This window comes from Pelodiscus sinensis, chromosome 14, assembly GCF_052426305.1.
Source record: "Pelodiscus sinensis isolate ZL-2025 chromosome 14, ASM5242630v1, whole genome shotgun sequence".
Taxonomy (NCBI): Eukaryota; Metazoa; Chordata; order Testudines; family Trionychidae; genus Pelodiscus; species Pelodiscus sinensis.
The window spans coordinates 32,288,730-32,314,474 of record NC_143065.1 but is presented as its reverse complement, the minus strand read 5'-3'; the positions used below and the strand labels follow the sequence as shown (position 1 = coordinate 32,314,474).

Here is a 25,745-nt window from a genome sequence, read left to right as displayed (position 1 = left end):
AGCTAGCCACCTGACTCCCCTCAGCTGTCACTTGTTAATTAGGCCCCTTTTCAATCCACATGAATCTTTTTTGGGCAAGTGTGAGGTAAACATCCCTTCACAGTCTGTCTCTCAGCACATGGCTCCAGGAAAAGATATGTAGATTATTGTGGAAGAGACATTAAAACCACCAGCCCAGGGCACAGCAGCAGGAAAAACAAAACAGATACTGGGTGGTTTTAGCAAAGCAATGGAGCCTAAAAGTAAAAGGGGTGGAACCATGGCTCTGTGCAATAAGGTAGCTGTGAGACCCATCTTAGGTTCTCTGAACCAGGCTGGGCCCCATCATTATTGCCCTTGAGAAGCAGCAGCAGCACAGCGCAATGGAGAGGTTTGCGAAGAAAGTAAATTCTGAGGAAAACACCAGTGGGTCTGAGATTGTTCTCTTAGCAACACAGTGCACAGAAAAGTTTGAGGTGACTGGGCAGAGATTTTTAAGAAGGGGAGAGAATTTTAAATTTGCTCAAGATAAATTTAAAGGCTCTAGAATTGAGCGGAGGGCATAAAGAACTTGGGCAGAGTCACTTCAAGCAAAGGATAATAAACCTGTGGAATAAGTTAGTGGGGAAGGTGATTGGTGAAAGAACCTAAATGAGATCAAGGAGTATATGGATCTGTTGTTGAAGATGGAAAAATTGAAGTGGGGGAGCGGGATGTAGAATCATTCCATGAAGGCTAGTGCTTTGAACTGCATGGCAGGGCAATTGTTGCTTTTATACATCCTCTGTTTGTAAGTATAAATCACTATATAAACTATATTTTAATGGTTACTGCTCCTTAAAGTAATGTTTGGTGGTACACACATCTCTGTTTTGCTGCAGCCCCTCAGACACAGATGCTCCGGATTGTCTTAGATTCTTCTCTAAATTTGAATCAGGAAACCTCCGCAAAGCTATCCAAGTGCGCAAGTAAGTAACTTTGATCCCAAGAGTGCCTGTGTCATATCTGGCCACACTTGTAATATCTCTTATGTGAAAAGATGAAGTACTCTGGACTTTATAACCCTTAGCAAGGGGAGTAGAGTTTATGAATCAGAGGTGTTAGGTGGCATGAAGTTAAAGGAAGTGAGAAACCAAGGTGCAGAAAGACATGATGCTGTGCTAGGGTAGGACTTGAGGCCAATGGCACACTTGGATGCTATTGACTTTGATGACATCCCCCTACCACTGGCGATGTCAGTGACACTCTGCCCCATAGTTGCCAGTGCCTGACAGCTGTGGTATTTGTATGAGGCATCTGCTGCTGTGGGTTCATTACATCCCACCCCATCGTTTTGTCTGGCCCACAGTGACACCATCTCATATGGCTTGCTCTCCAGATTTGAATATGATTTGATTCTGAATGCCGATGTGAACACCATCCAGCACCACCAGTGGTTTTACTTCGAGGTCAGTGCCATGAAGCCAGTCGTTCCCTACCGCTTTAACATCATCAACTGCGAGAAGGTCAACAGCCAGTTTAATTATGGTATGACCCTTTGAGTGGGCTGGGGTTCCCTCCCATGCACGGAGATACACTGCTGATTCCCTTAGGGCCTTCAACCTTCTTGTGTCTGTTAGGGTGTGTCTACACAGCAAAGTTATTTCGGAATGACTATGCGAGCATCTACATTGCAATTCTGTTGTTTTGAAATAATTTTGAAATAATAGACGGGATATTCTGACTTCTGTAAATCTCATTCTATGAGGAATAATGCCTATTCTGAAATAGGTATTTTGAAATAAGGCATGTGTAGATGCTCCTCTTCTGCTGTTTTGAAATAGTCCCTCACCGGGGCCATTTTAAGTTATTCCTCCTGGGGTTCTAAATCGAGATAGCAGGTCTACATTACGGAAACCTGCCTCGGATTAATTTTGAGGTTTCCCTGCAGTGTAGATATGCTATTTTGAAATAAGCTATTTTGGAATAACTATTCCAGAATAACGTATTCTGAAATAACTGTGCAGTGTAGACCTAGCCTTAAAGTTCCATAGGTCATGTTTACTTGCTTAGACATGGTGTGCAATCTGACCCTTGGAGCAAGGATGTTAATCTACCTTCTTACTCCTTTTCCTTCCCATGTATGTTACTAAAATGGGTTAAATTCCCAACTTCCACTACTACTACCCATTTCATAGCAGCTAAGGTCATCCATCCTCTGCTGCTATGTCAACCTTCTGAGTTAGTAGAGCTGGGTGAGATCCTTTTTTGCTGCTCACTAGTTGTTTTGAAATCAGCCAGTAAGGGTCACAACAAGGCCTCAAAAAGAGTTCTCTCTCCTCAAGGGCACTTAGGGCTGGGGAGAAGAATTTTGGACGTCAGGGTAATAATCTTGGAACTGAAAGGCAGGAGTTTAGAGTCTAGGATATTTAAAAATGGGACTGTGGGGAAAAGGAGGAGTATCTATTTGGACTGAATGAGTGATCAGAAGTGGGGAAATCTCATAAGGTTTGAATAAATTTGGCTAAACTTCAAATAAACATCACAGTTTAGGAAGCTTATTGAGAAATTAAAATACACATCCAGACCTTCTGAGGTTTCTGCCAACATTAATAATAAAAGATTCTGTCTCCGTTTTTGAGTTCTATTTGCAGTCTGTGGTTCAGGAGGAAGGATGTGATCCCATAAAACAGGCAGGCAAATCAGAGCTTTCTGTGCCCATTTTAAAAGAGAAATTATTTATTTAACATGCAGACCTTGTGTTTCAAATCCTCAGCTGGCATAGCTTGGCATTAGCACCATTGCTTTCTATGAAGCCGTGTTAATTTATACCAGCTGAGGGTTTGGCCCAGAATGTTTTAATAAGTGCCCAGTTTCAAACATTACTTCGCTCCATCGCCTTTTGGATGCATCCATACAAATCAACAAGGGCTCTATCACTGGACCAATGTACTCACAACAAATAGCAAAACGTCTTAGGGAAGGTCTACAGTACAGAATTACTTCAATATAATGATGTTGGTCAGGGATGTGGAAAATGCACACCCTCAAGGAATATATAATGATGTATACGAACCAGAGTTTTTCCTGCCAACATAGCTACCATCTCTCACAGAGGTGGATTAGATACACAATTGTGAACACTATCTCCTGTCAGCATGGAGTGTCTTCACTGAAGTGCTACAGTGGTGCAGCTTTGTCAATGCCCCTAGAATAGCTTGCTCCTAGAATCGCTTGCTGAGTGGTGAAGTTTATTATAAATCACTTGCCCTTTAGGCCTAAGGACCAGAATTCAAGTACTGAAATAGATCCCAAATGAATTTGTATGGCCATGTGTGACAGATCCAGACCAACTGGCTGTCATGCTATAAGTTTTTGGGGGGATGTGTGCCTGCCCACATCTAAAGGATCTCCCCCCAGCCTAAGGGGAGGGTCCACAGAACTCAAAACACCAAGTGATTACAGGGGGCAAATTAAGAAAAAAAACAAGGACAGGTGTGGAGGTCAAAGGGCTAAAATGAGGAAACCGAATGGGGACACCAAGGCTACGTCTAGACTGGCACAATTTTCCGGAAATGCTTTTAACGGAAAAGTTTTCCGTTAAAAGCATTTTCAGAACAGAGCGTCTAGGTTGACATGGACGCTTTTCTGCAAAAGCACTTTTTGCGGAAAAGCGTCCATGCCAATCTAGACGCGCTTTTCCGTAAAAAAGCCCCGATCGCCATTTTCGTGATCGGGGCTTTTTTGCGCAAAACAAATCTCAGCTGTCTACACTGGCCCTTTTGTGCAAAAGTTTTGTGCAAAAGGACTTTTGCCCAAATGGGAGCAGCATAATATTTCCACAAGAACACTGACAATCCTACATGAGATCGTCAGTGCTTTTGCGGAAATTCAAGTGGCCAGTGTAGACAGCTGGCAAGTTTTTCTGGAAAAGCGGCTGATTTTGTGGAAAAACTGGCCAGTCTAGACACAGCCCATGTTACACTCTAAAGAGGGCAGAAGTGTAGACATAGCCTCAGTCTGCTGCCACATAATTAAGGCAGGCAAACACCTGAGGCTAGTTAATTGCTGGCCTGAAGGAGCATGCCAATCAGACACCTGCAGTTTATTAAAGCTAGGGGTGCTACTTTAAAAGGTTTCCCCAGGGAATAAAGGGGAAAGGAGAAAAGGGACGGACCGAGAGGAGAAAGTGTGTTTGCGGAGAGCTGAGAAGGGAAAGATTCATTCAGGTACCAGAGAAAAGGCACTAGAGGAGCATTTGGGGAAGTGGCCCAGGGAAAAGGCTGCTGTCTTGGGGCTAGAGTAAAAACCTGAGCAGTTGCTGCTGCCTAGGGTCCCTGGGCTGGAACCTGGAGTACAGACTGGGCTTGGGTTCCCTGCAACCTTCCAGCACCATAGAAAGACCAGATTCTGGGAAAAGAAGGCCCAGAGTGAGATGGATCTCCCGTTCCCCAATCATTGACTTTGCCAGTGATTAAAGTGGCTCTGTAAGATGTAACCCTGACCTCTAGAAAAACATAAGAGGCAGCGTGGAGGGTCACAGCAAGCCACTAAAGCACATAATAACCCCCTAAGAGTATAGGATCCATGGGGCAGAGCCAGAACTTTGCCATACCATGCTATTCCACTTTTTTGAATCACCAAACAGTTTGACATGACTGGGTAGTTCTCTCAATTGTTTGAGAGTGAAGTGCACTGAGGGAGGATGGAAAAGGGGCTGGTAGAGTACCTCTTGAAACCTATGGTATAGCTCTCAAAGGTATGCCCTATGATGTTGCTTCAGTGTGGTAGACTCAGGCCCCTTCTGGTGGAAGGTTCCCCAACATCTGCTTCTCAGATTGTAGCCAACTCTTATTGGCCTCTCTCTTTTTTGTGAAGGGACAGGAGTTGCTTTATAAAATGTGTAATTAAAATTCTATTTGGAAGAAAAATGTGAAAATATCCTGTGTTAGGAGCTAGACCTAGGGCTAGCAGTTGTGTGGTCTGTGATCAGTATGTGTGTGATGGCCTGTTGGGAAAATTCTTGTCTATTGCTTCTCATTCTTCAAAAATGCATTGGTATGGGATTTACAGAGTGGGGCTCATGAAAGTCCAGCTCCTGTACAAAAGTAGTATGGGTGGCAATGGACTATAACATGAGTTGGCTTTGTCCTGTGGCTGTCCTTCTGTTCTGCCTGTCAGATAGATGATGCTGTGTAATTTTCGTATCAGTGAAAAGACATCTCAAGGAGCACTGGAACTCAGCAATAGAGATGGACAGAAAATTGATTTTTTTTTCACGCGACAGAAAATTTTGAATTTTTGATAAAAACATGAAAACTGAACTGCTTGACTAGAAACTAAACTTTTCTATTGAGAAAATGAAAACAAAAATATTTTCGTTGGTCTAAATCAGTTATAAAGTTTTGTTTTGATGTAATCTGACAGTAAACTCTGTCCTGCTATGATGACTCCTGGGAGTTGTCGTTCTGGTACCTTATCTTTTCATTTCCCCCCAAAAAAAGCTAGTCTCCTCGAGTGGTATATCTCCCATGATGCAACATGGTGTCCCTCTGGTTGCTGGTCCATGCAAAAGCACTGCATGGACACATGAAGCAAAAATGGAAATGTCAGTCCTAGATGTGGTTGAATTATATTTCAAGTTTCTTTCCACATTACTTTCCTGTTGAGGTATGGGACAATCGTGTGCATGCTAAGAGATATCTCACAGCTGTTAGTGTTGGTGAGTTACACAAAATAAATCCAAAGGGAGGAGGCAAAATGCAGGAATTTTATGACCCCCCCCTCCTTTTTTTGTAACACAAGAAAGCCCCCAGCATTAATGACACCAACTTGTATCTTGTACATCTTGGTATGCCTGCGTACATAGGTATAATGGAATAGATTTAATGAGCAGCCTAAAGAAAGACAATAAACTGGACTTCATGAAGAAGACAAAAGCAGCAGGAAGATAAAAGGAAAGAAATAGATGGGGAAGAAGCTATGGAGACCATCAAAGAGGAGGACAAGAAGTATGGATGATATTTGCATAGTTCCTCTTCAGCGCATATTGTGATAATGTGGTGCACGTCAGGAAGAAGGTGGCCCCCATGGTATCATACAATCCACGACATGAGTGCTTTCTAGGGCACCCAGCTCTGTATGTTCTTATGGGAGGTGTCATGGCTCAATCCCCCAACTTGACACGCTATGTGCAGAAATGGGGGGAGGGGGGGAGGGAGGCTGGATAAACACTGCAAAACCTGTCTCTCTGATTCCCAGAGACAAACTTATTCAATCTCAGTCCCTCAGATCCAAAAAAACCCAAGACTGGTTCCGTCCTGCTACCACCCAAGTGATTAAAAGAAAATATAAAATAAAAACCCTTTTCCAGGGAAGAGATCAATTTGGAATTTCCTCCCTAAGGGAAAGCTCTCCCCCCTGCATCCAACCTCCATTTTGCTTGGAGTTGGGGAAACAAACAGAGGGAATATGTAGAGAGCAATGGACTCTACCCAGGTAACTAGGCACTTAATCCTAAAGACACAACAATTAACCAATACCGTTTAATCAAAATTAAAAAAAGGAAAACTCTTATATTATCAAAACAAAACTAATTTTGCAAACATAGTAAATCGACTAGGTGGGAATAACCATGAATTAACTTAGACTCAGGGAAAGTCCCTGGGCTGTAATCCTTAGTTACAAAAGAGAAAAACGATTAGCCAGCTCAGACATGATTTCCAAACAAGGAAAACAATAAACCCTTACTGACTATCTAAACTTTTCCCTACTTACACATTTCAATAAGTCTGTTCTTGGAGAGAGAGTGCATCTCCCTTAATACCTGAGGGAAACTGCTGTGCTCTCAAAACAAAGAAGAGAGAGAAAAACCCTCTGTCCCAGTTTGAAATTCCTATCTGCATTTTTATTGGCTGACTGTCTGAAACACCCCCTGGCCGACACCTTTGTTAGGTACGTGAGTTAACCCCTTAGCCACCAGGTGCTAGTCAGCACTCTTTCTGTTTATGACAGAACGTTTAATACTTCTGAAGCATCCAGTATTAGCTGAGGTTAGCAAAAGGTATTGGAAAAGATACCTGGTCCCTTGGGACTCTTCCATTATGGCAGAAGGTGGATTTCCAGCCTACTAGACTTATTGATGCATTCTAGTGGGTTGGAGAATCAAAGACTTGTTAACCAGGTCACTAGTCTGTCCAGTGTACTCATTCTCCCCCCCCCCCTTTCCCTTCTTCAGTCCCTGCAGGAGCAGAGTTGCTTGGAATCTCTCCCCTCAGAAAACCCAGTAGGTCTGATCCATTTTCTACTCTGCCTGTAGCTGGCTGCTTCTCTCTATAATTTTCAATAGAGAGCTGGCTGTTTTGAAATCAAGACAGGGATGAGGGAAAGGTGTATTTGCTTTTGGTAAAAGAGCTTCAAGGAGCATATACACATGCAGAAGAAGTCTTATAATCTGAAACTTCCTTTGTTTTATGTAGGCATGCAGCCGGTCATGTATTCAGTAAAGGAAGCTCTCCAGGGCAAGCCTCACTGGATTCGAGTGGGCTATGATATCTGTTATTACAAGTAAGTGTTTAATTGTTGTGTTTCTTTTGGTTTCCCTTCTCCTGCTGCTAACGATATTCATGTCATTAACTTTCAGACACCAGTGCCCCAGTTCTCAGACACTAAGTTTGTCAGCTTCTCACATTCTGCACTTCCGACAGCAGGGGTCAGATGTGAGCAAGATGCTGTTATTTGGCATGCATGGAAGAGGGAGGGTACATGCAGAATTTTCTCTTCTGGAGTAAAGTGGAAGTGGAGAAGGGAGGGGAGAACCACATGGTGGCAACATGAAGCCTTCTTCAGGTGTACACAGAAGCATAAAAGAGTGGTACCTACGTAGCTTCCAGGTCCTGCTGCAGTGATTGGCAGAAAGGTGGTCTGGGATGCCTATCTGTTTTTCTTTTTCATCTCTAACTTGTGTCATTAGTGTGACAAATTCAATACAAAACACAAAGGCTCAACAGACTTTGCCACCCATTCTCCTTGCCAAAGGATGAACTCTGATTTCAGATTAGATTCATCTGGGTGTTTCAAAGTGGGTGTTTTGAATATAGATTCATCTGAGTGTTTTCTCCAGAAATTAATGTACTGTATGGGTGAAACTCAGTCCTTTATGCTCTGCTTTATCAGTAGAAAAAACAGGGCCAACAATCAGAGAAAGCACACATAGATTGCAGCAGGTCACTACTGGGGAAACTACTGGTCCTGAAGACGGGTGCTTCTTCCTGTGAGACTGCAGCCATTAGAAAGATACCAGAAGGAGGAAACTAAAGGAGCTATGAGGGCTGCACTGGCACTCAGCTCATAGAAGGGGACTATAGAAGAAGACTATGCAAGAAGAAAGTGATCTGAAAGACCAGGAGACACTTAACAAGCAAACAGACACAATCTAGATAGAACCTACAGAGATAGACAGAGAACCATTTGCAGGCCGGCTCCACACAAAGATTGTTTTTCTAGATTTGGAGTCAGCTGGCTTGGAGAATGAGAGGTCACTCCTATTGTGTTCATCCACAGAGGAGACCAAACTATTTTAAAGACTATGATACCAGCTGAGTCTGTGCTAAAGATAAGACTCCAACTCTGCTATGGACTAGCAACCTAAGGTTGCCAACCCTCTAGGGTTGTCCAGTATCTGCGGGAGTTAGGTTAATCTTTAATTAAATATTAATTTTTATGTCGTGTGATAAAACCTCCAGAGGAGTGTCCAACAGAAATTGGCAATCCTATGGCAACCTCTGGACAAAGAAAAGTCATGATGGGAGGTCTGGGCATTAATTACAATTTTTTTAATGCTGATATTAAAATGTTAGGATTTTCTTTTAAAAGGATGATGGAGCAGGTCTATGTTCCCTGGAGGGACTATTACTGATGGGGTGTACAGGGAGTTTGTCCATGTGGCTGAATTCCTTCCAGATTGTATGCACAGGGTTTAATGATCCACTTGTTCAAATTAAACTGTATTCTATTTCACTCTCTGTTACTGGACCACATGTGTCATGTTTAGGGTAATCTCATCCACACATAGTCTTGTGTGGCTTAGGGACTTGTATAACCCCAGATGGAATGAATGCTTTTCTCCATGCAAAATAAGGTTTTGTCTTGCTTTTTACTTGTGTTTATACATTTGGCCTTGAGGTTTAAATGTCATTGTTCTCACTTGCATGCATGGCATTATGGGCAATCCAAAAACTGCCGGGTGTATTTACTGCAATATTATTGCCTTTCAGGAGAAGCACAGAGCTCCAAACTAATGTCATGACAAGAGGGGGGGGGGGAAAAACCCTTCTAGTTCCCTGTGAAAACAAGCCCAAAGTCCCCAAATAAAGCTCTCTTGGGGGTCAAGCATGATGGTTCTTTTACCTCCAATGGGTGCTTTGTCAGTAACAGTTAAAATAACCAATTATCTTGCTCAAATAATGCCCCCGTACTCATCTGGCTATGTCTAGACTGACATGATTTTCCGCAAATGCTTTTAACAGAAAAGTTTTTCCGTTAAAAGCATTTGCGGAAAAGAGCGTCTAGATTGGCACGGACACTTTTCCGCAAAAGCACTTTTTGCGGAAAAGCGTCCATGCCAATCTAGATGCGGTTTTGAGCAAGAAGGCCCCGATCACCATTTTCACCATTGGGGCTTTTTTGCGCAAAACAGTTTTTAGCTGTCTGTACTGGCCCACTTGCGCAAAAACATTTCCGGAAAAGGGCTTTTGCCCAAACGGGAACGTCAAAGCATTTCCGCAAGAAGCACTGATTTCAGACAGTAGAACGTCAGTGCTTTTGCGCAAAATCAAGCGGACAGTGTAGACAGCTGGCAAGTTTTTGCACAAAAGTGGCAGTTACGTGCTGCTGTTGGACAGCTGGTCCCTACATAACTTTATTAATCATATTTTGTATGGTAGTGAGTAAGGGCCAGCCAAGAGTGACCCCCATTGTTCTAGATGTTGCAGCAAGCCTGTAGCCTTTGGCTTCTGTGTATGGGCTCATGACTGCAGGCAGAAGAAGCACCAACAGATGTAGGACATGCAATGCTTGTTTACATGCTGATTCCAATGGAGATGGCTCCTAATGTCATTAACAAGGCAGTTATTGGGTGGTGATTAAACAGCAGCTGACTGGTAAATTTAAGCTATGAATATGCAATTACATTCTTAATCATATCATGGCCAACGATAAAGTTGAGGCATTAGCATAGGATTGTTTTGTTTTGGCATATGTAGTATCTTTCAATTGTACATTCAATTACACATTAATATATTTGTATATTGTCATTTATCAATCTGTTATTTGTAGGTTAACATGTGTACACACAGCCCTTCTTCTTTCATCAATCACACAGCAACAGCCCAATCACGGAAGCTTATAGTGTACCAGTCTGTAGGCAGCAAATCTAATAGCAATCCGAGTCTGTGGCTCCTCACACCAGTTGGCGATGGGAACACTTGAAGGCAGCATGCTCAGTGTGTTGTGGCAGAAGAGACCTGTGTATTCCCACAGCACTCTGCTCATGTGGGATAGGGATGGAAACAAGTAGCTGACTATACAATTAACTGATAAACCGAGGCTTATCGGTTAATCTCGTTGACTACTCATATTCCCTATCAGAGGCAGCAGGGCGGGGGTATATGTGGAGGGGGAGGCTGCTGAAGAACAGCCTCTATCTGTGGCAAGCCTGAGCCCACTGTGGGCAGAAGCTGCTTTGTGGAAGCAGCCGCTGTCTGCGGAGTCCAAGCTCCCCGTGAACAGAGGCTGAAGGAACTGCTGTCGGCGAGGAGCTGGGACTCCCCCGCGGACAGGGACTGCTGCTGGACCAGCCTCTGTCTGCAGCCAGCCCAGGCCACCTTGAACAGAGGCTGTTTTGCAGCAGCCTCCACCCCCCACTCTCGGCAGCAGGCTCTGTCCATGGGGAGCTTGGACCTCCCCACCTTCCACAGACAGGGGCTGCTGCCACTCCATGCTGCTGCCTCTGTATTGGTGCCTACAGCCCCATGCTGCTGTCTGCCAGTCTGTGCAGAGAGCTGGTTTTTAAACTGGCTCCCCTCATGGCCAGGCTCCTGCCTGGCACCCTGTACTGCTGCCTCTGATACAGAAGCAGCAGCGTGGAATGGCAGGGGCTTGCCAGGAGTAGGACTGGAGTGCACTGGCTACCGGCTCTGCTTCCGGGGACTATCAAATAGTCAAGTCACCAATAAGAATTCATGAGGTTATTCGACTATTCATTTAGCTGGTATTTAACATCCCTAATGAGTGTTGGGTTCTGGAGGAAGCCTCATCCCACTCTCCTTGACTAGAGGAAGGTTATCTGTGAACCCAGACCTTGAATGAATAAGTAAGGGGAAATTCAGAGATGCTAACATGCCCATTCCCCCACAAACTCCCATCATTTCTCATGTCCCATAGCTCTGATTTGAAGCAGCCCCTGTGCTGAAGGACAGTGGTATGAGACGTATATATGGGTTGTCTGTGTAATACACTCTGGCTGATCTTTACTGACATTCATCTTCACTGGTGAGGGGAGATGAGAGAGCTCACTCATGAAGATGGATGTATTACCTCTGCTCTGCCATCATATACCTTTCCCATACATCTCGTGAGAGATTTTATGTTATGGAGAACATTAGCAACTCAGCTGTCAAAAGGCATCTTGATGACACTGCTGCTGAGTTTTATTGCTTCACTGTGTGAAGTGCCAGGATACACCCATGATAAATAGTCCCAGTTATTATGAAATTGTCTAATTCACTTGTCTTGGCAGCTGTTTATGCTAACACAGAAAATAATATTCCTTTTCATCAAATTATTTAAGGAACATGTCAGCATATCAGATTGGGGAAAATACTCTTGGGCATTGGTTTCACGGTTTGTTTTCAACTCATTGTCTAACCCCCAACTGTTCTGGTCATTGGATGGCTTAAAGGGTTGGTAATGGGCTCTGAAGCAACAAAAAATATTAGGGGGCTGGAGCACATGATTTATGAGGAGATGCTGAGGGATTTGGGCTTATTTAGTCTACAGAAGAGTGAGGGGGTATTTGATAGCCTCCTCCAACTACCTAATGGGGGTTCTAAAGAGGATGGAGAGAGGCTGTTCTCAGTAGTGACAGATGACAGCATGAGGAGCAATGGTTGCAGTGGGGGAGGTCTAGGTTGGATATTGGGGTGGGGGAAAACTATTTTACTAGGAGGGTGGTGAAGCACTGGGAATGGGTTACCTAGGGAAGTGGTGGAATCTCCATCCCTAGAGGTTTTGAAGTCCTGGCTTGACAAAGCCTTGGCTAGGATGATTTAGCTGGCGTTGGTCCTGCTTTTGGATAAGAGGTTGGACTTGATAACCTCCTGAGGTCTCTTTCAGCCCTTTGATTTTGTGAAGCATTGGTATCTAGTTCACCAATTGGAATCCTACCCAGGTCATTAATGACTTACTTATTCCCCCCGATAGGTGTTTTTGCTGGCCTTTGTGATGTCAGAACAATGATTTCACCACTCTATCCAGAAGTCTTATGTTCACACTCTAAAAATCACTATTACAGTCAGTACTACCTGGTTCTATTCATTTCTAGGGGAGAAGTCAATGCTTAAATATGCTATGGAATGGTATCTTCCCTTTCAATCTCAAGAGCTAGTCTTGGCTACCCAGGGTTTAGACAGTGGGCTTGGGCCCATATTTACCATTTAGCCACAAAAATTGTCCTTTTCAGGTCACTAGGTGGGTGCTACTGCTTTCAACAGACTTTTACTAGATATCCAAAACTTAGAACACTGAAAAAGGGTCTGCCCCTTGGAAAGGGAACTCCAGGCTCCAGTGGCCATATACCAGACCTTTAATACCAGCCATTTCCTGATAGTTGGTTTTTGTTGCTGTTTTTTTCCATGATATCCTGCCCTATTGGGCACCTTGTTTTCTGCACTTTCTGAAAGGGTATGTCACATACAGATATCACAATATATGCATTTTACTTTGCCACTTTAGTCTAAGCTGATACCCAACTATATTTCATTTACCCCTTCACCCAGTGCCAGTGAAGCTTTCTATTGGCCACATGCTGCAGGTGACTGAGGGTGTCAAAGGGCCTCTTGAGTGAGTTAAACTCCAAGCCAGGCAGCAGCAGTCTTTCAGCTCCTGAGTTCTCATCTCAGCTCTACTACTGACTTACTCTGTGGCTTTAGACAATTCTCTTCACCTCTGTTTGTTTCCCCAGCTGTTAAATGGAGATAATTATAATACCACCCAAAAATTATTAACAAACAAGCAGTTTGAGGGTTAATTAACTAATATTTGTAAAGGGCTTTGAACATGACAAGTGCTATACACAGTAAGTGATGTGCATTACTATAATTAATTTTTTTCAGTAGCTGCTGTTAGAAGTAAATTTCTTGTACACAGTATGCTTTGAGGGACAGCAGCGAGCTTTATGATTTGACTGTTATATAATTACTCAAAAGCACAGAAGATATAGCTTTCATGCTCATAAAGCCATCCTTGGGCCTTGAATATTTTTTCTAAGAAACAGTGTACTAGCTTCTGGAAAGAATGCAGAGCTCTGGTGCATTTTGGGAAGGAAGGATAAAATAGGTAGTAGGAACCAGAGGTTTCTGTGGGTGAATTGTGTGACCTTTCTCACCTCTGCAGACCAACCAGATCTGAGAAATCAAATGTGAAAATATATTTAATGGACTTATTCCATGACCCATCCTAATATCACATTGCACATCACATTTGGGCATAACTTAGAAGGATTATGATGTATTGTTTGGATTCATGTAGCATTCAGGGACCTTCACCAGGATTGGGCTGGGAGCTGTATAACTATACAGACTGACAGTCATAACCCAAAGATATTTACAAACTAAATAAGGCCTGGAAACAACATGTGGGTGTGCAAGCTGCCAGAACTATCAGTAATAGGATCATAGAGCTGTGTCAGTTAGCTACCGGTCTAGGTTTCTTCTTTTATGAATCAGTAATGATGAACAAAACCCCAAGATGTCACTAAACAGGAAGACCTGTCATTATCACTAGGTTGTTTGCTGTAGACAGCACAGCCAAGGTGAATCTTGAGGTGATTTGAAAGAGGACAGATTAGAAAGCCCTGTTCGGGGGAGGAAGGGCATGTATGTGTGTCCTGCTATAGCAGTGGGCATTGCAAATCAGCATTGAGGTTTGTCAGCAGAGCTGGAAGGAGGGCGACGAGAATCCCAGAACTGGGATAGCAAGTGGGCTGAATACCAGGTTTGTGCTAGTGTCAGAGCTATGTGCTGGAGAGGCCCCAATAGGATACAAAAGGATGTTTTGGTTAAGACTGAACTGTAGTGGTCGAGCTATGGGAGTTGGTGGAGGGGGAAACTCAGGACTGGAGCATTAGGACCAGTCTGGAAATGCATTGGCTGAACTATATGGATGAACAGTGGATAGCACCTGCCTGCCATACCCGTCTCTCCATCCTCTCACCAGCAACCTGCTGGGGATGTCTCAGGACTGTCTCAGAAAATCTCAGGGCTTATTACAGCATCTGGAGTCTGAGGTTATCACGACCACAAAAGTGAAATGAATAGAATAGAGATTGGGAGGCTATGCCCTATCCACGTAAATCACACAAATGAAGGCTCCTGACCCCTATACCCCATTATTCGGGTGCACTGGAAGAAAATGATACATTGTTGTCTTGATCTTTAAGAAAAGTGGATGAAATCCTGTCCCACCGAAATCAAATCCATTGACTTGAATGGAGTTAGGTTTTCAGTCTAATATTTAAATTTATTTATTACTTAGTGTTTTTAAATAGCAGGGGGCAACATCTAGGTGTGGACATCAGCTGAGCATTACACCATTGGTTTTTTTTGTTTCCATTGTGCCACTAAGGCAAAAATGCTGCCTGTAAGATTTCATATTGTTGCCAGTGCCATTCCGCTCACGTGTTTGTACACTAAATCCATATGCTTTCAAAAGAAACATGCTATTGTGCTGTGTGTTTCTTATGATGAAGAGCTGATTATTCTGGAGGATTTGAGAAGAATAATTATCTCCTCTCTTCACCCTCTTGAATAAAAACAACAGAGAAATAAACTGGGATTGTAAATTTCAGGAGCTGAAATTGCATCTTTTGGTCTCCTGCAGTATTTTGCATTTTAATGCAACACTGATGATAACATTTGTCAGAAAGCCTCACAGTCCTTCAGAATCAGGTGGTTTGGCAATGGCATAATTGGTGCAATGTAGGAAAAATATTGTTTGAAATATACGTCTGGGTGCAATTTGTTTTGATATTTCTCTCTAAAGTGTATGAATAGGTTCTTCATCTGTGCTGAAGGAAAATGGCCCTTCTCATCAAGAAGTCACATCTATATTAGAATTAATCCCCTGCAAGAGAACCTGTGCCAAAAATGTGAAGGGAGATTTATGAAGTGTTGAAGACTCAGGTGCTCCTGTTACTGAAAGTGGGGAGGATCTGATGGGAGAGATTGGGTTGGCCAAGAGTTTCTTCATGAAATCATCTCCACTTCCTCAGTGGTGGACTTCGCTCAATCCCAGCTCCTCTCTGTGCTCAGTCAGGAGTTGTGCCTGATGACACATGGAGTATTTTGCCCATGTTCCTTCACCTCGCTTTTTCCCTATCCTTTTATGTGCTGTTCCAGTTCCATCTTTCTTAGGGTACGTCTAGACTACAGGGTTTTGTCGACGGAAGTTTTGTCGACAGATACTGTCGACAAAACTTCTGTCGACATAGAGCGTCTAGACACATTCAGTTCTGTCGACAAAGCAAGCTGCTTTGTCGACAAAACCCTGTAGTCTAGACGCAACCCTACAGGCAATAATACCTTCTGTCGACAGAAGGTGTTATGCCTCGTAAAATGAGGTTTACCAGCGTCAACAAAACTGCTGAGTTCTGTCGACGTTATGTCGACAGAACTCAGCGGTAGTGTAGACGCAGGTATAGTTTTGTCGACAAGTCCACTTTTGTCGACAAAACTCAGTAGTCTAGACACACCCTTAGAGTGCACTGACTGGACGCTAACCCCTACAATGTCTACTCCTCCTTAATTGTCAAGGAGTCTTAGCCTCTTCCCACCCACCCATTCTCTGATAGCTCCACCTCCCCACACGAGATGAACTGTTATCTTCCCACAAGGCAGTCCAGCTGAGCCCCACAGGCCCAGGACTGACAGAGTCGAATTATGCCTCATGCTGCCACCAGCTGTTCTGTCTCTAACTCATTGCCCTCAGCCTTCTCTGACCATTGTATTCTAACTTGCTAGAATCCAGCTGTGGATGTTGTCACTAACCATCACCATGCTATCTGTGTCTCCATGTCTGCTGCTTCCTCCTACCTACCTACCTGCTATAACATGACCTATTAATGTATGCTGGAGACTGTTCTGTGGCACTGTGTTGCATGCTGCATTCTGTCTGTCATGGAACTGGTCAACTTGATCTCAATTTGGATCACTTACAGTTTGCACCATGCACGGTTGAGCTTGAAGCTCTGCCACAGCTCATTTACAACGGAGACCTCTCTAATCTTTCAACTCTTGTATGAATACACAAGATGAGGACCCCAAAACTGACTAAAATCTATTCCTCTTCTTTCTCATCCTCTAGAAACCATTACCAACGTAGTGCAGCTGCAGCAGGAGGCGCACGAGGGAAATCCTACTACACACTCACCTTTACCATCAAATTCCCTCATGGGGAGGATGTCTGTTATCTGGCCTACCATTACCCTTACACGTACTCTGCACTGATGGTAATGTTGGCCTGTCCAGGAGGAGACTAATGGGAACAAGGGAGGGGAACTAACTTAATCATCAGTATTATTTGATGTGGCCTTTGTGGCATTACTCACAGGATGCTAGCTATTTTTTCATAATGCTTTTACTGCCTGGTCCACATAACAGCCCCTGTCCAGTCTGGAGATCAGGCTAAAGTCAAAAGATAGCCATGAGTCTTAATTGCATGGAACAAGCTGTGATTTTTAGTATTTATCAAGCAACCCAAACATGTCACCATTCATTCTGTGCCCCAGCATCTCATTCTGAGAGTTGTGGGCTGCTCTGGGGAAATGGAAAGCTAGAATGAAAAGGCCGATGGCTTCTCCTAGGTGGCTAATCCTTAGCTGTTCCATGTTATGTGGAGGACCAGGACCTATTTCAGATTTACCATTAGGCGTGTACTTTGTCCCAGGGTACGTCTAGACTGCATCCCTCTGCCAACAGAAAAAGAAAGCCTTTTTCGACAGATCCTTTAAACCTCCTTGAGGGAGGCATAAGGGATCTGTCGAAAATGGCTTTCTTTCTCGACAGATCCCCCTCTAGACTGCCGCTTTTTGCTGACAAAGTGCTGAGTCAGCAAAACATGGCGGCCATTTTTATGCAAATTAGGCACGGGATATTTAAATCCCTGCCTCATTTGCAATGTTGACCTGCCTAATCTGTATCCCTCTGCCGACAGAGGGATGCAGTCTAGACATACTTCCAGTTAGGTACCCTCCTCCCCTTGACTCCCAGCTGTGCTCTGAATGTACACATGTGGGGTGGAGGGGAAATCACAACCCAAAACGTAAGTTATTACTGTCTCAAAGCTGTGTTGAAATGGAAATTAATGATTGCCCTCCTAAGGAGAGGAGATTTCACTCAGGGTGCTCCTTTGTTTCCATAGGTGAATGGTGCTGGGAGAGGGTTAAGGGAGAAACAGTGTGTCCAGCTCACCTTCTGAGCTATAAATAGTGGGAAAATACAGGGCAAGGCTTCTAAGGCTATGTCTACGCTGCAGAGTTTTTGCGCAAAAACTCACAGAATGTCCATACCTCAAGTGTGTTTTTGCACAAGAAAACTTACAATGAATTGACAGAACAGAGGGGGTGGGGGAGTTTGCAATTATAGGTATTCCTCTTTCTATGAGGAATAACTCCTTTTTGTGCAAGAGTTATTGTGCAAAAAGATGGGTGTGGACAGGCAGCAGGGTTTTTTGTGTGCAAAAACAGCCTATTGAAACAATCACAGGTGCCCTGGTGGCCATTCTCTTAATGGCAATCAGAGCTTTCTTGCAATTGAGCATCCATGCAGTCTGGATGCTCTCTTGCGCAAAAGTGCTTTGCTTTTCCGATGCGCTTTTGGAGTGTGGACGTACTCTTGTGCAAGAAGTTTTTGCGGAAGATCTTTTTTCACAAAAAGCTTCTTGCGCAAGAAGCCTGCAGTGTAGACAAAGCATAAAGAAGGGAAGTATAAGAACATAACTGGGTTAGACCAAAGCCCAGTATCCTGTCTGCCGACAGTGGCCAGTGCCAGATGCCCCAGAGGCAGTGAACACAAAATGTAATCCTCACATGATCCCTCTCCTATCATCCATTTCCAGACAAACAGCAGCTAATGACACCATTCCTAAACATCCTGGCTAATGGCCATTGATGGACCTAACTTCCATGAATTTTTCTAGCTTTTTTTTTCTGAACCCTGTTAAATAAGGGGGGGGGGGTACAATAAATGGAAGTTCCTGAGTCCCACTTCACTTCTCCCTTAATCATGAGAGAGAAACTTTTCTGAAAATTAAGATATTGGGCTTTCAAGCTGCCCCTGCCACCTTTAATTGTCTTGCATTGTGAAAAATCTCGCAGGGGTAAAAATGTTAGTCTGTATTTGCAAAAACAATGAGGAGTCCTGTGGCACTTTAGAGATTCATTAGGGCATAAGCTTTTGCACGTAAAACCCACTTCATCAGATGAGTTGGAGTGGAAGTTACAGAGGCAGAGGTCTACCTCATTAACACAATATATATACCTGACTCTGTAACCTTCACTCCAATTCATCTAATGAAGTGGGTTCTACCCATAAAAGCTTATGCCCTAATAAATCTATTAGTCTCTAAGGTGCCATAGGACTCCTTATTGTTTGTAATTTTCTTGCCATTAATGTCATCTACCCAATCCCTATTGCAATAGATGGATAAATGGAGCTATTTTGGATCCCCTACTGACTTTTTTTAAAGCTTAAACCTTATGAAATGTACCATTTTGCCCTTGCCCAAGAATGGAGGAGCAAATCTTCAAGTGAAACAGAATCTCTTTTCTTAGGTAACAGTAGCCATGTGAATAGTCCAGCACAGCAATGTAGTCCATGAGAGATTCATTCCCATTCTGAATCTCAACACAAAAGTTGACTGCTTCACATCCCACTACAGATGTTCCAAAAGCTAGATTCAGTACCAGAGATCAATCAGGTCAAGCCCTGGCTGTCCAAAACATCTGCACCAGACCCATGGGGACCAATTATTTCCATAAGCTAATGTGGAATCAAGAGAGAGCTCCAGAAGTTGAATGTGGCATATATTTAAGCAGTTAATGAAAAGGCAGGCGTATGCCACAGAAGCAGGAGAATAGGGGACTGGGAGATGGATGGATGTGAAGAGTGGGCCTACCGAATTCTTTATTAATGAGCTACAGTACCTTGTCATGATTTCAGTATGTATTGATTCCTTCTGTTGGTATGGAATTTGTAGCCTGTGGGACACCCTGAGTATCTCACCTGAATGAATAGAATTGAGATGAAAGGTTGTTATTAAATTAATAGGGACAAATCCTGCAGTACTTACTCATTTCTTACTCAAAGCTTACTCTGGTAAAATGCTCCTTGAAGTTGATGAGAATTTTGCCTCAGCAAGGATTGAATTAATTAAAACTGAGTCGAGGACAGCAGTGTTTGGACAGTGGGTATTAGCAATGGAAAAGAACTGATAGTTATGTCCAGTTGGTGGCCAAAGTAAGATTGTTGCCTACAATATATTCTCCAGAGTAGCTTTGCCTAGGCTAATTTAAAATGATGTGAGTGATGGGACTTGCACATTTCCCTTTGGAAGATTATTATACTACTGTAATTTGCATGAAGAACAAATTCTAGCTCAGGTCTGTGCACCGATAGCTTTTATTTTAGAGCATGTGCCTGTGTGTGAAATATGTCTTTAACTACAGACAAGTAATAAAGTAAATGTGATTAGCAATCCAAGGGCATTTGGGAAGATGATAAACTTCTATGTGGAGTTAGTGATTTGAGCACATTTTTAATAACACCATATATTTTTAATAATTTAAGACATATTTACAGCATATGTACAGAGGAATTTCATTTTCAGTGGATGCACTCACTAGTGCACTGCTTTTGACCAGTACTATCAAGTGTATTTGATGAGAAGTAATTCATTTTTTTTTTTTTAAAAAAAAAGCTCAATGTTTGCATGTGAAGCTATAATTCAGTGTTTCTCAAAGTGGTCCATGAAACCTCTTTGAGAAACATGCTAACCAGCTGAGCCAGTTTCTTTACTTACTGGTGTCATGATCATGGAGCCTTGCAGATCCCATTGGCTCCGGTTCACCGTTTGCAGCCAATAGAATCTGCAGGAAGCAGTGGCCCAGCCCACGCCATTTCATGTGCTTCCCTTTGGCTGCAAATGGTGAACCAGAGCCAATGGAAGCCACAAAGCTCTATGGCTGCGGCACCAGTAAGTAAAGAAACTGGCAGAACCAATTAGCATTTGTCTCAAAGTGGTTTCTTGGCCCACTTTGAGAAACACTGCTATAATGCAACAGTATGGCATGTGGTATCCATATTAGCAAAGGTTCTATGAAATTTCAGTGATTACCATAGCATGTAAGTAACTTATTGTAACACTTCCTCTGTATCTGTGCAAGATCATTAAATAGGTGTAATAATTGCATTTACGCAATATAGCAAAATGGTTTATGAAATAGATCATCATAGGTATCCAGTGCGTGTGTTGAGCTATACGCTAGATAATTGAGGTTCAATGAAAAGATGGATTAAAGGCCTGGTGGTAAGATTTGGAGTCTTTTGTCTCTAGATCAGTGGCTGAAATTCACCCAGATTGGTAGATACCAGAAATTGTACCTTCTGGTGACTGTGTGGTTTTCTGTGCGAACTGAGTTGATGAGTTTTAGTGATGGTTCCCTGTGCAACAGGTGTCCATATTGTAACGAACCTATTAGGGCATTCATATCAGACATCTGGAGTGAGACACTTCTGACTGATGAAAGAAAGAAGAGGATAATAATACAGGAAATGACCACCCAGGTTCTAAGAGAAGGGTACAGTTTAAATATCTGAGACTAAAATAAAGTTTGAAAGCTCACAGTATGAGATCATTTGTAAAGCTGGTTCCTTGCTTTTTTCTCAGTCCTACCTTGATATCGTGGAAGAAACAAGGGACCCCAAGAAGGTCTACTACAGACAGCAGACCCTGTGCCAGACTCTGGGAGGAAACCCATGCCCACTGCTCACCATCACTGCTATGCCAGAGTCCAACAGCAGTATTGACCTGGAGCAGTTCAGTAAGTACCTACCTAAAATCTTTAAAGTGAGATAACTAAGGTATTGGCTACTTGTGGGCCTCATATGATGCTTTCCATAGGAAAGAGGGGTGTAAACCATGTTCCCTTGGACCAGATTCCAACTCTTGTAATTCCATTCTGTCATCCTCACTTTCAGTAATAACTTATGGAGTCATGTTTGCATACTTCATGCTATGAAATATTTAAGCTGCTATGTTCAACGCCAGAGGTGGCGGATGTAGAGTGAAAGTATTTGTGTAAGATTAGTGAACTTCATAAATTGTTTTGGAATCCTTAAAGATGCAATTGTGTAACAGAAAGGTATGTCTTTGCATCATTGAGATCCAGCAATACAATACTATAGGGCTACGTCTACACTGGCACCCTTTTCCGGAAATGCTTAAAACGGAACAGTTTTCCGTTATAAGTATTTCCAGAAAAAGCGCGTCTACATTGGCAAGATGCTTTTCTGGACAAGCACGTTTTCCGGAAAAGCGTCCATGGCAAATGTAGATGCGCTTTTCCGGAAAAAGCCCCGATCGTCATTTTCGTGATCGGGGCTTTTTTGCGGAAAAGACTACTGTACTGTCTACACTGGCCCTTTTCCGGAACAGTTTTTCCAGAAAAGGACTTTTGCCTGAATGGGAACAGCATAGTTTTTCCGGAAAAACACTTGACAATTTTACAGTAGATCGTCATTGCTTTTCTGGAAAAGCAAGCGGCCAGTGTAGCGGCTGCTTTTCCGGAATAAGTGGCCCAGTGTAGACACAGCCTAGAAGTTTTGGTTTCTGAATTTGCACCCTATCTGACTTCAGCAATACATGGGTACATAAAAGGAACACAGAAATATTAGAGTTGAGTATTACTATGTGGATTGGAGAAGAGGATTTTGCCTTTCTGCTTGCTTCCCTTCTAGTGAGGGTGAAAGTTACTGGTTTCCATTTTGGTTCCAGTTCATAACATAGTGACGGTAGTTACATTAACATTACAGTGTAATTACACTGCAGTTATGTTTTCCTGTTGCAAAGAATTATCACCACTTCTCATCAGGAATGCAGCATTCATATCAAGGTGAAATTTTCAAGCAAAACCAGTGTGTTGCCAAGTTCAACCTTGCAATTAAACTACTTTATCCATTAGAAACTGGAGGCATTGTTGAAAAGGGCTAGAACTTGCTGGTTGCCATGGCTGTTGTTGTTTTTATTGTTGCTACTTTGGTTTGAGTAATTTGTCACTATACCATTTGAGTCAGGTGTTTATTTGGTACAATCCTGTTTATTTACAAGGAAGAAACTTTCCATGAACAGGATAGAAACACACAGCAGTCAGTTTCCAAGCCTGCCTTTCCAGCCAGTCCTGTGTCCCGGGGATCTCTGGCCCTTTCACATGCAGATGTATACAGCTCAGTTGTCAATCTCGTAGTTCTTGCATTTGCAATCAGTCCCAAGGAAATCCCTCCAAACATACAGTTTATGTCTGGGTAAGCTTTGCCATGTGGTCTTGTGCAATGAGTGGTGATTTCCTGTTGTGTCCAATTATCCATTCATAAAGGGGTATTTAATTGTGTCATCTCTTTAGCCTGAAATGAAGGGTGATCTAGCACTTCCATCAACGTTAATGAGAACTGTGATTATCTAAAAGAGCTGCACGACATTAACTTCTTCCAGGGTAACAACACTGCAAAAACATCAAACCAAAAAGCTCTGTTTTTATTCTGAATTTTTGTTTTCTCATCAAAACAAACAATTTGATGAAACTGGCACACATTCACAAAGCATTTCAGTATCCCCAAAACAGTTTAATCATAGAATACTAGAACTAGAAGGGATCTCAAGAAGCCATCAAATCCAGTCCCTGCCTTCACAGCAGGTCCAGGCACTATCTAGATCATCCCTGATAGATATTTGTCTAACCTGTTCTTAAATATCTCTAATAATGGAAATTCCACAAACTCTCTAGGTAATTTATTCCATTTTATTCCAATTTATTAATGTTTCACTGAAAAAAAAAATGTGGCTGAAAAATCTCACCCCAACTCTAGTAATGGACTATTTGAATGATCCAAATTCTCTGAACTCATTTGGAAGCTGTTTTGGGCAAGGGTGAAAGGGAAAGTCTAAGGTTACTAGCCAATTAGCCCATCATAAGATGGGATTTTCAGGTCTCTCCTTCACGTCAGTCTTCTCTCCTGAGCCTCCAGTCTCTCGCTCCGTGTCTCTGGCTCCATGTCTCTCCTCCTCCTCCTCCTGCTTCCCCCTCACTCTCTCTCAGCTCTTCTCTACCTCCTGCCTCTCTCTCTGTCTCTGTCTTTCTCTTCTCCTCCCGCTCCTGCCTCTCACTAGGGCGACTGCGGAGCCCAAATGGTCGCTTGCGCCACTTGCTCCCACGCGGCAGCCCAGCTGAGCGGCGCAGAAGTCAGCTGAGCACCACTGCGGGAGGCAAAGGGAGGCGGGGTGGTGATGGTCATGGCCAGGGGGCGGGGCCTGGAGCCGCTGTCACGCCGCACATCACCGTCCTGCCTCCCTTCGTCTCGTGCCATGGTGCTCGGCTGACTTCTGCACCGCTCAGCTGGGCTGCCGTGGGGAAGCAAGCTGCACAAGCGGCTGTTTGGGCTCCCCCTCAATGGCTCGGCTGAGCAGCGCAGAAGTCAGCCAAGCGCCATAGCGGGAGGCGAAGGGGAGTGCAAAGGGGGGAGGGGCGGTAACGTATGTGGCCCTGCCCCCTGGCCATGTATGTCACCACTCCGCCCCCCCTTCCCCTCCCTCCGTGGCACTCGGCTGACTTCTGCGCTATTCAGCTGGGCTGCCGCGAGGGAGCAAGCAGCGCAAACGGCCGTTTGGGCCCCACGCTCCCCATGCAGCACCTCCGTGCTGCTTGTGCCACTTACTCCAAACGGCTGCTTGTGCCACTTACTCCCCTGTGGCGGCCTGGCTGAGTGGTGCAGAAGTCAGCTGAGAACCTCAGAGGGAGGTGAAGGACGTAACTCAGGCAACAGTGTCGCCTGGAACAGCCAGGGAGGCAACAGTGCTGCCCAGAAGGAACAGCTATTTCAGCGTTACAGAGTCACAGCCATTGGGCTACAGTATATATGATGTCTACACTTACACTTGCTTGACAGGTGCTTCCTTTTCCCCCCCAGTAAATTACAAGGTTTTACCATCCATGGCATGTGCACATGTGAATGCTGTTTTGTCAACAGGACCATTCTCTTGCCAACAAAGCAAAACCTGCTTGTTGGGGGTAGACATATTTTGTTGGCAAAAATGTCCACAAAAATCATTCGCACGCGCCAACTTTTTGTGTCGGCACAGCCTTTTTGCTTAATACAGACACTGCCTTAATAATTTTTCTTATGTCATGGGCATCTATAGCAGAATCTATGAATGAGAATAATGACAGTGTTATGTGACTGAACTTATTTGTTTTATCAAATGAAAGCGCAAAAACCCACCATACTATGTTTTGTGCCCTGGACTCCAGACAAGACTGAATTACTCATGCGTGTGCTTATTGCATTTAAACAGCGTGGTTACTAATGGCTTTTGAGGGTGCGCTGAACTTAATTTTTGTTGCTTTAATTGGCAGTTGTTCCTCAGTCCACTTGGTTTGTGTGTGAGTCCCTCCCTATTTTGGCTGATGGTAAAATCCCACTATTTTGCCATTCTAAATACCCAGCTGGAGAAAAGCAAATGACAAAGAGCCGAATCCTGCAAGATCCAGGGGAGATGACTTCATCAGAATTACTCGCATTGTTTGGTGTAGATCCTGCAAACATACCGTATTTTCCGGCGTATGAGACGACATTTTATGCTAAAAAACATCTCCCAAAAATCGGGGGTCATCTTATACGCTGGGTATACAGGCAGTCCCCGACTTGCAGGTTCGAACGGGGCTTTTCTCGCCCCGGAGGACACAGACTGCGGGACCTTGCGATCCCGCCGCCCGTGTACTCCGGGGTGAGAAAAGCTGCTCTGCGTCTCCCTGGTCTGCAGACCAGGAAGACGCGGAGCAAAGCCGCAGAGGGGCTCCGGCAGTGGGGCAGCCCAGACGCACCTGGGCTGCCCCGCTGCCCGAGCCCCTCCGCGGCTTTGCAAAGCCTCGGGGGAAGCCAGCAGCGGGGCAGCCCAGATGCGCCGCGGCTGTCCTGCTGCCGGCGTCCTCAGAGGCTTTGCTCCCGGTGTCCCTGGTCTGCTGGAGACGGTCCCCAGCAGACCAGAGGCACTGGGAGCAAAGCCAAAGCGGCGGCGGGCAAAGCCTCAGAGGCGCGGGACCCCGCCACGGCTGCGGCTTTGCTCCCGGTGCCCCTGGTCTGCTGGGGACCGTCTCCAGCAGACCAGGGACACCGGGAGCAAAGCCGGGGAGGCGGAGGGGTGCTGGGGCGCTGCCGGTTGGCCTCTTAAGGGGGGGTAGTCTT

General features: G+C 44.1%; 1 protein-coding gene across 1 annotated transcript in view; it reads left to right on the top strand.

The window, feature by feature from the left end:
- Positions 1–25,745, top strand: part of AGBL1 (AGBL carboxypeptidase 1) — a 477,711-nt gene that overhangs the window by 107,458 nt on the left and 344,508 nt on the right. Inside the window, exons 13-17 of the mRNA XM_075897043.2 lie at positions 861–947; positions 1,358–1,506; positions 7,437–7,524; positions 16,597–16,741; positions 21,178–21,331. Of these exons, the coding sequence (XP_075753158.2) occupies positions 861–947; positions 1,358–1,506; positions 7,437–7,524; positions 16,597–16,741; positions 21,178–21,331 (623 nt within the window). The remainder of the gene's footprint in view (positions 1–860; positions 948–1,357; positions 1,507–7,436; positions 7,525–16,596; positions 16,742–21,177; positions 21,332–25,745) is intronic.